Raw genomic sequence first — 13,896 nt, forward strand, 5'->3', positions numbered from 1 at the left:
AGGTTTCAATTGCAGAAAGTTCATAGATTTGGTCATGCGAACTTCATATAATATATGCAGATTTAGTAAAATATTTCAAAATTACGATAGGTTAAGTTCACAACTTTGGTCATGCAAACATCATGAGGTCTGCAAAAAAATTTATGAATCTATCTTTTAATGAGAGTTTGTAATATCCGGGGAGCATACTGATATATCAAGCAAACTTGAGAAAATTCACTAGTGAAAAAGGTAAATAGATTATTTTAAATTTGAAAATTTGTGAATTTAGGCATTAGACAAATTTCAAAAATTGTAATGCATTTCATGAAATGCATCATTTTGTAGTACAATGCATTTATTTTTTGATAGTTTTGCATGTGGCTTATGCCTTGCAACAAAGGACATAAACCTTGGGTATCGAAATCTTGACCTCCTTCAACCTGAAAGCTTTAAAGCACTGATTTGAAAATATCGCAATTTATATTGATATTTTCAAAACCAATATCATCCCCAAAAGTGGAAAATTTAAAATATTGCTTATTTTGAAAGTATCACATTTTAATCATGAAAATAATGAAATAAAAATTTCTATTTTTTTATATTATTACTATATTTTACTTATATCTATGCGTATTTTATATTTTTATATAAAATGAGACGTGTTTTGAGATTTCTCAAAATAAAGTTAGTTTTTTTATAAAATATTGTGAGATTTTTCGTTGCCCATATTCTCCTGAAAACAAACAAGTTTTCTGGTTTGGCCGCAAACCCAACGATATTTCCAAAAGTGTGATTTTATCACAATATTTTCAAAAGCAAATGTAATACTTCAAAATATCACCATCACATTTTTAGACAGGTGATTAACGCAATAAAACACTATTTGTTTCATTTTTTTTAATATTTTCGCATTTTTATCAGGACATTAAACTATTAACACAGTAAAAAATACGTTTGACATTATTCGTACTTTTATTTAATTTAAACACTTTTATATAAGCCGGTAAAACTTCCCGGCGATGAGACTCGTGACATTGCCACTCGAACCTCTGTTAAAATCAACGGCCTATATTTTGCGCCCGTTGCTTATCGACGACGCCATCTCTCTCTCGTTTGACAGTTATCTCACCCAATTCTGTGGACGATCACCTCATCTAACGAAATTCTTCGCGCTCTCCGGCAGTGAAAGCCCTCGCGCGAAATCAAAGAGAGAGAAGAAGAAGAAAATGCAACAGCAAAAGCAGCGAGGAGTTCCTCCTACCCGGCGTTATAGTTCGCTCTCTTGCGGAAGGCCTCTTCATGATGGCTTCTCTCGCGAGCCCTAGAAATTAGGGCTTCTGGTGCTTCCTTCTCCGGGAAGCCATCCGATCGTCGAAGATGGCCGGCGGCTTCTCCGCTAGCGATCTCTACGTTCTGGACGCCGTCACCGGCGGCGCCTCCGCCCTCTCCTTCTTGGGGTCGTTCTTCATCGTGCTCTGCTACGTCCTCTTCAAGGAGCTCCGGAAGTTCTCCTTCAAGCTCGTCTTCTTCCTCGCCTTGTCTGTGAGTGCTTCCTGCAGCTCCAGTCTCGGATTTCTCGGATCCCGTCTAGTTCGAGAGAACGAGCCGGATGTTGCGTTGCTTCTTTCTAATTTGAGTAGTCGGATGAGGAGCATCATTTCTTTCGTTTTTCTTGCTTAATTTTTCTTTAAATTTTGTCGCATTTTGTTATCCTTCAACTCTAGCGCTGGAATTTGATCTCCGTTGTTCCATAGAGGAGTGATCTACGGTTTTTTCTTAGGTTGTCAGGCTCGTAAAGTTAAGCAAGTCCTGGATTAGCTACAATTCATGTAAATTGTGCATTTTTAAAGTTGTTAGGGCTAGGAAAATGATGGTTCTTGATTTAGTGCTTTGTTAACGGGTTCTGTTAGCTTGAATTTGAGTATGATTTAGCATGCTTGTTGAGAAGGTTGATCCGATGTGAATCTTGATGCCTTGAAATAGGGCACATTGTTGATTGCTGATAGGACTGAATAGTTGTTTCAGTTGTAACACACACAAAGGTGATCCTGATTCTTCATTGAGTTGCAAGGTACAGGAGACATTAGTTGTAATGAAACAAGAGTGCACAAATACAATGCCAACAAAGGGCTACACAAATGCACAAATATAATATCGTCTCTAATGGACTGACAACAATCTCATAAAAGGGATACAAAAATATGAAATCCACAAGATCACAAAAGCATAAAGCTCACAAGGGTATAACAAAAAAGATATTTGTATTAAGGCACGACAAATGCTTTAGAAAAACATTAAGATACAAGATGAGGTGAGGCTCTATAAATAGAGCCTCACATTAAGTAAAGGGAGGCAGTCCAATGACTAGTTGGACTGACCAACCAACAGCCATATTGACTTAACAATAAACTAACAAAAAACAAAAAATGAAAAAGAAAAAGACTTTTTAGTCCCTAATGGATTGTACTAAAATACATTATATGAAATGACCAAAATACCCTTGATATACATATATGTATAAATATACGTATATCAATGAATATGTATACAATATTTTAACACTCTCCCTCAAACTTATGGTGAAATCACCAAAAGTTTGCTAAGAAGGTACAACAATCTTAGTAGAGTAAGAGCTTTGGTGAAGAAGTCCGTAATCTGAAACTCGGACTGAACATATGGCAAAGTAATAATTCTCTTCAAATATTCTTCGCGAACATATTGACAATCCATCTCAATATGTTTCGTTCGCTCATGAAATGTGTGATTGCTAGCTATATATATAGCGCTTTTGTTATCACAACATAGTTTTGAAGGTTCATAAACATCAACACCTATATCTGAAAGTAATGATTTCATTCACACGACCTTAGTGGTTGTTGTAGCCATTGCCTTGTACTCAACTTCCGTGAAAGATAAAAACACTTTCTGTTGTTTTTTGTATCGTCAAGAAATGAAGAAATCACTTACAAATACACAAAAACCTGTAGTTGAGTGATGGTTATTGAGATCTCTCCGGCCAGAATCAATATAAGCAATAAGATTTAAAGATGAAGAGGATAAGAACAACCCTTTATATATAGTTTTCTTGATGTATCAAACTATTCTTAATACTGCACTCATGTGAACCGATGTGAGCGTATGTTGAAACTGACTTGTAGTGTATACTGCATACGCAATGTCTGGCCTGGTAATAGACATGTACATTAATGATCTGATAAGTTGCCTATAAGGAGTTGATTTATCTAATAACACTCCGTCTTCAACTTTCATTTTTGCATTTATCACTTCAAGAGTATCGACATATTTTATGTCAGTGATTCCTGAACGCACAACAATATCAACTGCAAACTTGATTTGAGACAAAATGTACCGTCTTGGTGAGTAGGCTACTTCAATTCTTAAAAAATATCTAAAAAAACAAAAATCAGTCATATCAAAAGATTTTTTAAGCATAATTTTAATTTTTTCAATTTCTTGCTGATCATTCTCAGTGATGATCATATCATCAACATACAAAAGGAGAATGATAAGTGAGGTAACTATAGATCTTACAAAAAGTGCAGTGTCAGTGTAACAAGATTTAAATATAAGATTCAACACAATATCACTAAACCGATCATAATATGCTTTAGGGGCTTGTTTAAACCCATATAAAGCTTTTTGAAGATGAAGAACCATATCATTTTCAATAGTCAAACTAGGGAGAGGATTCATGTACACTTATTGATTTAAATTTCCATTTAAGAATGTATTCTTAACATCTAACTGATATTTAGGATATTTTCTGATGGATGCTACTGCAACTAGAGCCCTAACTGTGGTCATGCGAGCTATTGGGGCAAATGTTTTCTCATAATCTATTCCATATTCCTGAGAGTATCCTTTTGCAACTAATCTTTCTTTATGTCTTTTTAGGGACCCGTCACTTTTGTTTTGATTTTAAAGACCCATCTGCACCTTATTGTTTTCTTTTCCTTAGGAAGATGTTGAATTACCCAAGTATGGTTCTTGTGTAATGCATCTAATTCTATTTTCATAACTTCAACCCATTATTTTATATTTTTAGCTTCGTTATAGTTAAATGGTTCAATATATGAATTACTAGAAGACAAGCCCTATTGTTTGGAGAAAAGGATTTATAAGAGACAAATCTATTTGGTGGCCTATGTATTCGTTCAGATCTTCTAACACTAGTTTCTTCAACATTTGTTGATTGATTATATCTTTCAAAAGCACGTGGATGCTCCCCATTATCTCATCTAGAGTATTGTAAGAAATTATGAATTAGTTTTCTTTCTTCACTTGAGTCATTAATAAACTCAAAATTACCAATGTCATTATCATCAACAATTTCATTATTTGATTTAGGTAAAAAATCAAATAAGAAGGCATACTCGGATTCTTTCTTAGGGTTTTTAAAATCAAATTCATTTTCAAGAAAAGGAACATTTCTAGAAACATAAAGTTTATCATTTGTTTGATAATAACATCGATAGCCTTTTTTATTTTTAGCATATCCAAGAAAAACACATTTTATAGCTTTAGGAGAGAGTTTGTTATATTTTTCAAGAAGCACAAAATATTTACATCCAAATACCCTTAGCCTTTTCAAGTCGGGAGAAATTTTAAAAAGTGTTTCAATAGGAGATTTGTTTTTCAACGTTTGAGAGGGCATTCTATTTATTAGATATACTGCGGTGAGGGCGGCTTCAACTCAATTTTTTTTGAAATTTCTTTTGAAATAAGTAGGGTCCTAGTAGTTTGAATAATGTGACAATACTTTCTTTCGAAAATACCATTTTGTTGGGGGGGTCCTAACACAAGATTTTTGATGTACAATACCATGAGTTTTTAGATATAATTAAAATTCATTTGAAAGAAACTCTCCCCCTAAGTCAGAGTAGAAGACTTTAATATTTGTTTCAAATTGATTTTTAACAAGATTATGAAAGTTTTTAAAACATGAAAAGACTTCGGATTTGAGTTTAAGGAATTATATCCAAGTATGCCTACTAAAATCATCTATAAATGTAACATAATATGACTAACCACCTTTTGACACAACGGAAGCAGAACCCCATACATCCGAATGCACTAATTCAAAATTTTAATTAGACAAGGAGGTTCTAGATCCAAAATGCATCATTTGCATTTTTCCAAGTATACAATCTTTACATACAAAATCTTTATCTTTACAAAATTTTTCCAAAAATGAAAAATAAGATAATTTGGATATACTTGGGTGTCTTAATATTTTATGCCGAAGATCTAAATTAATGTCTTTGACATGATTACAAAATGAGTTTTTGGGTAAATATAAGGAATCCATATAGTAAAAATATCCTCTTCTATGGCTTTGCCCAATAGCTTCCCTGACTGGAAATCCTACACCCAACAAGCCTTAGATGAAAATAATACTTTACACTCATAATCAGAAAGTTGAGAAACTGAAAAAAGATTTAAGTTTAATTTTGGAATAATCCTCACATTTGGAACAAAAAGGTTTTTTGAAATATTGTTGAGGTTTCCTATACTTTTAACTTTTAAAAAAGTACCATCGACGGTTGATACACACAAAAAGTATGAATTAGTGCAATCGGATAATAGAGACTCATTATGAGTCATGTAAAAAAAGTCTCCCAAATCTAAAATCCAAAAAGACTTACCTGGAGGAGGAGATGGCGGGGCTGGATCTAGAAGGAGTAGCTTTAAGAATTTATGAGACGACCTCTGCTATTTGGGCAATGGTCAAATAATTGAAGTTGCCTCCTTTCTTTGATTCTTGAGGTTCTTCACTTATGGCGGCCACTTTCTTAAACTTGGGACAATCCGATCGTATATGCCCCGGTTCCTTGCAATGATGACAAATGATTTTACCTTTGAATCCTCCTCCATTATGTCCTTCTCTATTGCATTTTCTATCAAAGTGAGATGGTTTATATGTTTTTACAAAATTTTCAAGTTTTGATAAGGTAAGAACCTCATCATTAGACTTGTGTATTTCAAGTCTTGTTTCCTCTTGGCAAATTTGAGCAAGAGCCTCACTTATAGAAGGAGTCAAAGTCCTATGAAGCAAGGAAGACCTAATTTGCTCAAATTTCGATCGGAGACCATAAAGAAAAGAGAAAAGATTTTCTCTTTCTATTTGTGATCTTCTCGTTTCAATAGTCGAACCTTCTCATTTTGGTTCAAACATGGCTAGTTCATCCCAAATAGGAGATAAAATACCATAGAAGTTCCTTACACTTTTATCTCTTTGTTTGGTATTACGTACCTTGTCTTGAAGGTAATATAGCCTAGCCATATCTTTTTGGATGAAGGTATTCCTTAGAAAAATTCATGCATCACATGCTCTTTTAAACTTGATGATATTGGTGGTGATTTTGAACTCCATGATATTCATAAACTATGAGAGAATTTGAGCATTGCTAGCTTTCCAATCCTCAAACTTGTTTTGATATTCTTGCAAAGCTTTCTTTTTTTTATTCTTCGGATAGAGCTTTGATTTGATCTACTTCTCTTCTTGTCAATTTGAGTTGAGGTTCATTAGTGATTTTACTAACAAAACCCCATAACTTTTTACCTTTGATATGGTTCTCTATAGCGGTTGCTCATATTAAATAATTGTTTTCATTGAGCTTGTAGGAGATGACAGAGGCGGAATCTCTTTCTCCCATAATGAAGAGTACTTGTGAAGAAGGATTGGATGAGGACTAAAGATTGAAGAGCACAAGGATAATCCCAAGATTGCTTTTGCTACTTCAAAAGCCAAGCTCTGATACCATGTAATGAAACAAGAGTGCACAAATACAATGCCAACAAAGGGCTACACAAGTGCTCAAATATAATATGGTCTCTAATGGACCGACAACAATCTTATAAAAGAGATACAAAAATATAAAATCCACAAGATCACAAAAGCATAAAGCTCACAAGAGCATAACAAAAAAGATATTTGTATTAAGGAACATCAAATGCTTTAGAAAAGCATTAAGATACAAGACGAGGTGAGGCTCTATAAATAGAGCCTCACATTACGTAAAGGGAGGCAGTCCAACGACTAGTTGGACTGACCACCCAACAGCCATATTGACTTAACAATAAAATAACAAAAAGAAAATAAAAAAGAAAAAGGCTTTTCAGTCCCTAATGGACTGTACTAAAATACATTATATGAAATGACCAGAATACCCCTGATATATGTATATTTATAAATATATGTATATCAATGAATATGTACACAGTATTTTAACATTAGTATGTAGGGGCTAGCCCTTACTGCTGATTGTTGCTATAGGAGTGCATGTGTGGATCTTTGACTGTTATCAAGATCATACTAGAAGGCCAGGTTACGATAGTTGGAATTGGAGATGACAAATTTGGAGGGACTAATACTCTTAGTGTTTTAAGTAGACTATGCAATTACATGGACAAATAGGTGCATGGAAAATTTGGGAGCGCCTGTCCTGTCCTGGGCAACATCAAAACACTGTATGCAATTTCTGAGTTGATTTTTTCCCTTAATATATTGCTTGGTGATTTGCTGATGTTTGAAGTTCATCACTCATGTTGAATACCTGAAGTCATGCTTGATTTCTATATATTAGAACATCCTAGTGATAGGGGCGAATATTACTTCATAATCTATGTTATATTCTTGGAAATATCTTTTGTATACTGATCTAGTTTTATATCTTTCAAATGTGATATCACTCTTAATCTTTACTTTATGCACCCACCTAAAGCCAATATGTTTCTTTCCTTGAGAAAAATCTTGAAATTTCCATATTTTGGCTTTCTCTAAGAGCAAGGCAGGATTTATACTTAGATGAAAAGGACTCGTATGACAAATTATTTTGAGGGCTTGGATATTTTAGATGATCACCTAGTTTATACAATATTTTCACTTTTATTCTTTAAACATTTTTTAAGTGCGCATGGAGGTCTTTGATCCCTAATCTAGCATACTGCAAGTAGGTTTTATCATTATCAGGTTGCTCTTCACTAAGAAGAACATCTCTCGTATCTCCTGATTCCTGCATTATCATTAGTATCATCACAACTCTCACAATCACAATCATAAACATCATGCTTTGAAAGAAAGGCAAGCAAGAAAGAGTATGTAGTTACTTCCTTAGGTTTTTGAAAATCAAAGAAATTTTCATTTTCTAAAAATAACATGTTTTTTGAAACATATAATTTTTTATTTTTAGGGCCTTAACATCTATATCCTTTTTGGTTTTCGGCATACCCAAAGAAGGCACAAAGAATAGCTTTGGGAGAAAACTTGTCATTTTTGTTGGTCAAAACAAAACACTTACATCCAAAACTCTTAATCTGGAATAATTGGGAGTGAGTTTAAAAAGTTTTTCGATGGGAGAGATATTTTGTAACGATGAAGATGGCATTCTATTTATAAGATATACAACAATCAAAAAAGTTTCGATGCCAAAACTTTAGGTACATGACTTGAAATAAGAAAGGTTCTAGTAGTTTTAACGTTATGTCTATGTTTTCTTTCAGCCAAACCATCTTGTTGGAGTGTGTGTGGACATGATATTTGATGTGTGATGCCATGTGAGTTGAGATAATCTTTAAATTATTTAAACCAAAACTCTACCCCTGAATTCGTTCGAAAGATATAAATGTTGTTAAATCTATTTTTTATCATATTATAAAAAATTTGAAAATGTAATACTTCAGATTTATGTCTAAGTAAATCCAAGTATGTCTAGTAAAATCATCAACAAATATCACATAATATGCATATCCACCTTTTGATAAATTGGTGCCGAACTCCAAACATCTGAATGATCTATTTCAAGTGGTGTAGATGAGACAAAAGTTCTTTCATAGAAGGGCAATTTCTTCATTTTGCCAAGAATACAATCACTACAAACAAACAATTTGGATCTACCTCAAGTAGTGAAGAATCCATTTGGATTGGAAAGAAGGTGGGAAAGGTAGCCTACCACTTGGAGCTACCCCAGGGAGTGAAGATCCATTTGGTGTTTCATGTCTCAGGTACCCCAAGAGGATGAGGCAACACAAATGAGGTAAGAATGATTCAATGAAGTATCCAGATTTCCAACCTTGGGGACAAGGTACATCGGAGCGTGGTGGGAAATGATACAACCCCACTAGCATGCACACTGCCTATGTGCTTCTCAAGCCTTCAAAATGCTTAGGTCAAATCAACTAGCCAAGAGGAACCCCTTTAGCACCCCTCTCTTTTGTCTTTTTTCAACTTAGGTGGAGGCCTACATGGCTATGGTTGAACTCCCTTTAGCACCCCTCTCTTTTGTCTTTTTTTAGCTTAGGTGGAGGCCTACATGGCTATGGTTGAATTGTCAACCAATTTTGTCTTCTTAGATTAGTAAATGGTTGTAATTGGGTTCATGAGTTAGGTTTAGGAGAAGCCTAAGCTCCAAAGTCCAATTAGGACATTATAAATACATGTTTAGAGGTTTTTGAAAATTAAAAAAGGAATAGTAAAGGCAATTCAATCTCCCTTCTCCTTCTTCTTCCCCAATTATCGGCAAGTTTATGCCGATTTTTTCTCCTTGGACGTGGTTCTTCCAAGATCTTCATCAGACGTTAGCCGATGTGGTTCTCCGGTTGCCTTCCTGCAAATACACTTGGATGTCCTAATCTTTTATGCCACGAATCTAAATCTAATTTTGTACATTATAACAAGTATTCTTGGGAAATTTCAAAAAATCTGTATAGTAGAGGCCTCCTTCTCTATGCTTTCCCAAATCAGCTTCCCTGACTGACGATCTTGCACTCAACAACCATTCAATGAGAATGAGACATTACATCCATAGTCCGAGATTTGAGAAACATATAGGAGATTTAAATTCAAATTTGGAATATATATAACTTTTGGAATTGATTTTTTTTTTTAGAATTTTCAACATCTTTTTCAAAATTCTCTATTCCTTTGATTTCAAAAGATGTGCCATCAATAGTAAAAACATTAGACATGCTTGAATTAGTATACCATTCGGATATGATATCAAGATTTTGGGTCATATGGAATGATGCACTAGACTTAAGAAGCCAAGGAGATATACTGAGATCGGAATAGGATGAAACCATCACTCTAATTGAAAAAGATGTTCCTCTAAGAAGAGGTTGAAGCGTTTCCACCAATTGAGATAAGGACATTCTTCCTATGGATGTATCTTGAAGATTGCTTACGACCTTGGTTTTTGTGGTGGACCAACCAAAGCCACTTTCTTCTTCAACTTAAGACACAAGGGTTTGATGTGTCCCTGTTTGTGGCAGTAATGACAAATAATCTTTCTCTTGTTCTCGTACTCATTGTTTTGTTTCCCAAAATGAGGTGGCTTGTATGTTTGAGCATAGGATCTCGGTCTAAATACGGCCAATACCGATTCACCATCATTTTTAGGTGCTTGCTTTTTTAGCTTATTTTTTCCATGCTTAGTTCATCAATAGTATCAACGATTGAAGGAATCTTCCCTTTATGAAGAAGAGCTGACTTGGTGATTTCAAATTCGGGTCACAACCCATTTATGAATTGATAAAAATGCTCCATATCTATTTGGTTTTGTCAAAGCTCAATATCCAAAGGGCAATGCCACTTTGGTTCAAGTAAAGCAAGTTCTTCCCACAACTCGGATAGAACATTATAGTATTCTCTAATGTTCATTATCCCCTTGATTCATCATTCTAATGTTATCTTGCAAATTGCACACATGTGCAATGTCTTTAAGAGAATACATATTATTGCGATAACTTCAAGCATCATTAGTGTTTCAAATTTTGCCAAACTAGAACACTTCGTAATGTCAATGCTATTGATAAGCCATGACATTATCTTTTAGTGTCCCATTCTTCATTCTTTCCACTTCTTTTTGTACTCGACTATGTATTTAGTTTTCTCTTCTCCCTGAAGCTCTATATCCTTCTCGTTGTCGACTTTGGTGAAAGATAAGTTTTGGCTTCGGATCGGAACCATCTACTAATCCCTACAAGCCTTTGCCCTAAATGTGGTGCTTCATGATAGAGGCACTCTTTGTCCTCCATAGATGAAGACTGAGAGGGAGAGAGAGAGAGAGTGAAAAGGAAATACGGGCACTTGAATCATGAACACTTGAAGAGAGACCTAGGAGCACATGAACCACAACCTCTCCATTTCAAGATGCTCTGAGTTCACCAACTTCAAGAATCAAAAACTCAATTGCTCTGATACCATGTAATGAAGTGAACACCCACAAATGAAGATCCAAGAGCACCAAAAATACAAGTCCAACGAGCACAAAAATTCCACCAAATCATCCACTAAGGGCCCAAACACAAGAAGTCACTAAGGACACAATAAAACCTCACTCAAGTGAGCACTCACAATATAAAAAAATATATTTTTATTGTGGCTGAAATGCACAAACAATGCATAGAAGAAATGGGGGTGAGATACCCTAATATATACAAAAGAGATGAACCTACTAGCCGTTAGACTATCTACAAATAAAAAAAAATAAAAAAAAATACAAAAATAAATACAATATACATATGTATATATATATATATATATATATATATATATATATATATATATATATATATATATATATAGCTGTATCCCCATATCTACACCTTCAGAATTTTCCATGCAATACCATATGTACCTGCACCTACTCCTGTTCCTATGTGACAGCCTATTCTTTTCTTATTTTTTATTTTTTAAATGCTAATATTTTCTTGAGATTTTCAAAAGCCTATGATTCTGTAGATGTCCTTGCTGGTATACATCCAATACTTGTACGCCTTATGAAATTGTCTTGATAATATAATAATAAAAAACATTAAAAATAATACTAATATGTTGTGATAAATGCAAATCTGTTTTCATTTTGAAAATTGCAGGATATTTGTGAGATCCTTTTGTTTTAGAAAATTTCATTGAATGTACCCACTTCAAATTCAAGGATTCTACTGAAAGGCTCCTAGTTTCTCATTTTTCTATTATGTAGGTGATGTAAGAGATGAAACTTAATCTATACTGTACTGTCCATTTGATTGCATTGTGATATGTTTGTAAATGACATCAGTGCAGATCCCTTTATTAGCACAAATCTTAATATTTTTATTTTGGAAGTTTGCTGATAAATGGTGTTCTTATTGCAGGATATGTTTTGCAGCTTCTTCAAAATATTTGGGTATGGTCCTCTTATCACCGTGAGCAATTAAGTGATATACAATTAAAAGTTGAGAGCTATGTGCTACTTCTGCAAAAGCTGCTGTTGCATTAGTTTAGTTAGCAAGTAAACCTTGAACACTGATATGGTGCTGTGTGTATACTAAAAGTACTGCATGCTTGACTTGGGACAAACTCTTGCATTTTTTGGAGTATAGGAGGTTCACCTTCACCATCATTTAATTAGGGATGCTTATATTTGAAATTGTTAGATCATTAGATATTTGTGGTGTTGGATGAATAGAGATGCTGACTTCAATAGTGCTGCTTCATCCTCATTGTGTTCATTGGGATTTGGTGTTTGTCATCCTGGGCTAGACAGATTTTCTTATGAATGAAGTGTGCTGGTAGAGGAAACAGTTTTCTATGTTTGTTGCTCTAGTAGAATCTCTTAGAAGAAGTTGATTGTAATTTCTAGTTCCTAATATTCTTATTAATGACAACATCATGTTCAATGTGATCCTTATTGTGCTGCAGGGATCCATCGAAAGGATTTTTCTGTTATGCACAGGGATACAGCACACATCTCTTTTGTGTTGCATCGTTTCTATGGACCACAACGATATCATTCACCCTTCATCGAACTGTTGTTAGGCACAAAACTGATGTTGAGGATTTGGGTCCTATCTTCCACTTATATGTTTGGGGTAAGTGTTGTCTCATGATTAATTCTATGGATGTAACCATTTGTTGCCCATGCTTTGTATCCTCTTTTTGTTTTTTGGACTTTTCTTGACTGTTATTCAAAGTATAGTTTGAAGCACCTCATATTTTTTTAGTGTGGCAAAATTTGCTTCTAGGGTTCATGGTTCTATTGCTATTCTGTCCTTTTGTCAAACACATGCTTCTCAAATCTTTGTTTCCTTTATTTTTTTGTCATTTACTTTGAATCCTTTTCCAGTGGCTTATAATCAAAATTTACTTCTATTGTTATACTGAATCAAAGATATTTTTAAGTGCAGGGGACTTCCCAATTTGCAATATTCTTCTCTTAATAATTCTTTTAACTGTAAAGATAGTGACTTGATAAGTCTACACCATAGTGACAAATATGAACAATATTTTGAAAATCTTGTGAAAAAAGATATTTTATTCTCAATTTTTAAACAAACAAATTGCACTATTTTCATAATATTAATAGTATTATCATTGAAATGAAAATGTCATGATTTTATCACTATATTTACGTTTATATCATCTAGATATTGAAGAGAATGATCTATTTATGTTTTTACATATTTTCTTATTTTTTTGTTTATTTATTTTTGCTGATAAAAACAAGAGCGAAATTTCAATTTTCCATGAGAAATTGGCTACCATCATTTTGCTGTTTAAAACTATGGTCTGCACAAGTACCTGTATTTACATGCTTCATAAGTGCGAGCTAGTTTAATAGTGATTTAGATTTTTCAGTCTTTTGTAAATAAAAACAGTGCATCTCCTTTGGCACGAGTAAAGCTCTCTTCTCTTCACAATTATCATTCTGCCTGATGTTAACATGGAGTATATTACTTTTGCTCTCTCCAGGAACTTCCCTTGTGATGACTATTGTACAGTCAATAGGTAATGATTATGGACGACTAGGTACTTGGTGTTGGGCTCAGCCAGGACAAACAGGGAAGGCATGTGCAATGTTTGAGGCTATGTAAACTCTTTTTTTAACTCTCCTGCTGATATATCTGTTTTAA

The 13,896-nt window shown here is 34.0% G+C and overlaps 1 protein-coding gene across 1 annotated transcript in view; it reads left to right on the plus strand.

The window, feature by feature from the left end:
- Window positions 1-1,089: 1,089 nt before the first annotated feature.
- The window catches only part of LOC149816122 (G protein-coupled receptor 1-like), a 35,115-nt gene continuing 22,308 nt past the window's right edge, over window positions 1,090-13,896 (plus strand). Inside the window, exons 1-4 of the mRNA XM_089986757.1 lie at window positions 1,090-1,524; window positions 12,139-12,170; window positions 12,686-12,855; window positions 13,736-13,834. Of these exons, the coding sequence (XP_089842883.1) occupies window positions 1,360-1,524; window positions 12,139-12,170; window positions 12,686-12,855; window positions 13,736-13,834 (466 nt within the window). The 5' untranslated portion in view covers window positions 1,090-1,359. The remainder of the gene's footprint in view (window positions 1,525-12,138; window positions 12,171-12,685; window positions 12,856-13,735; window positions 13,835-13,896) is intronic.

The sequence above is a fragment of the Nuphar pumila genome, chromosome 14, assembly GCF_984573655.1.
Source record: "Nuphar pumila chromosome 14, dmNupPumi1.hap1.1, whole genome shotgun sequence".
Classification (NCBI taxonomy): domain Eukaryota; kingdom Viridiplantae; phylum Streptophyta; class Magnoliopsida; order Nymphaeales; family Nymphaeaceae; genus Nuphar; species Nuphar pumila.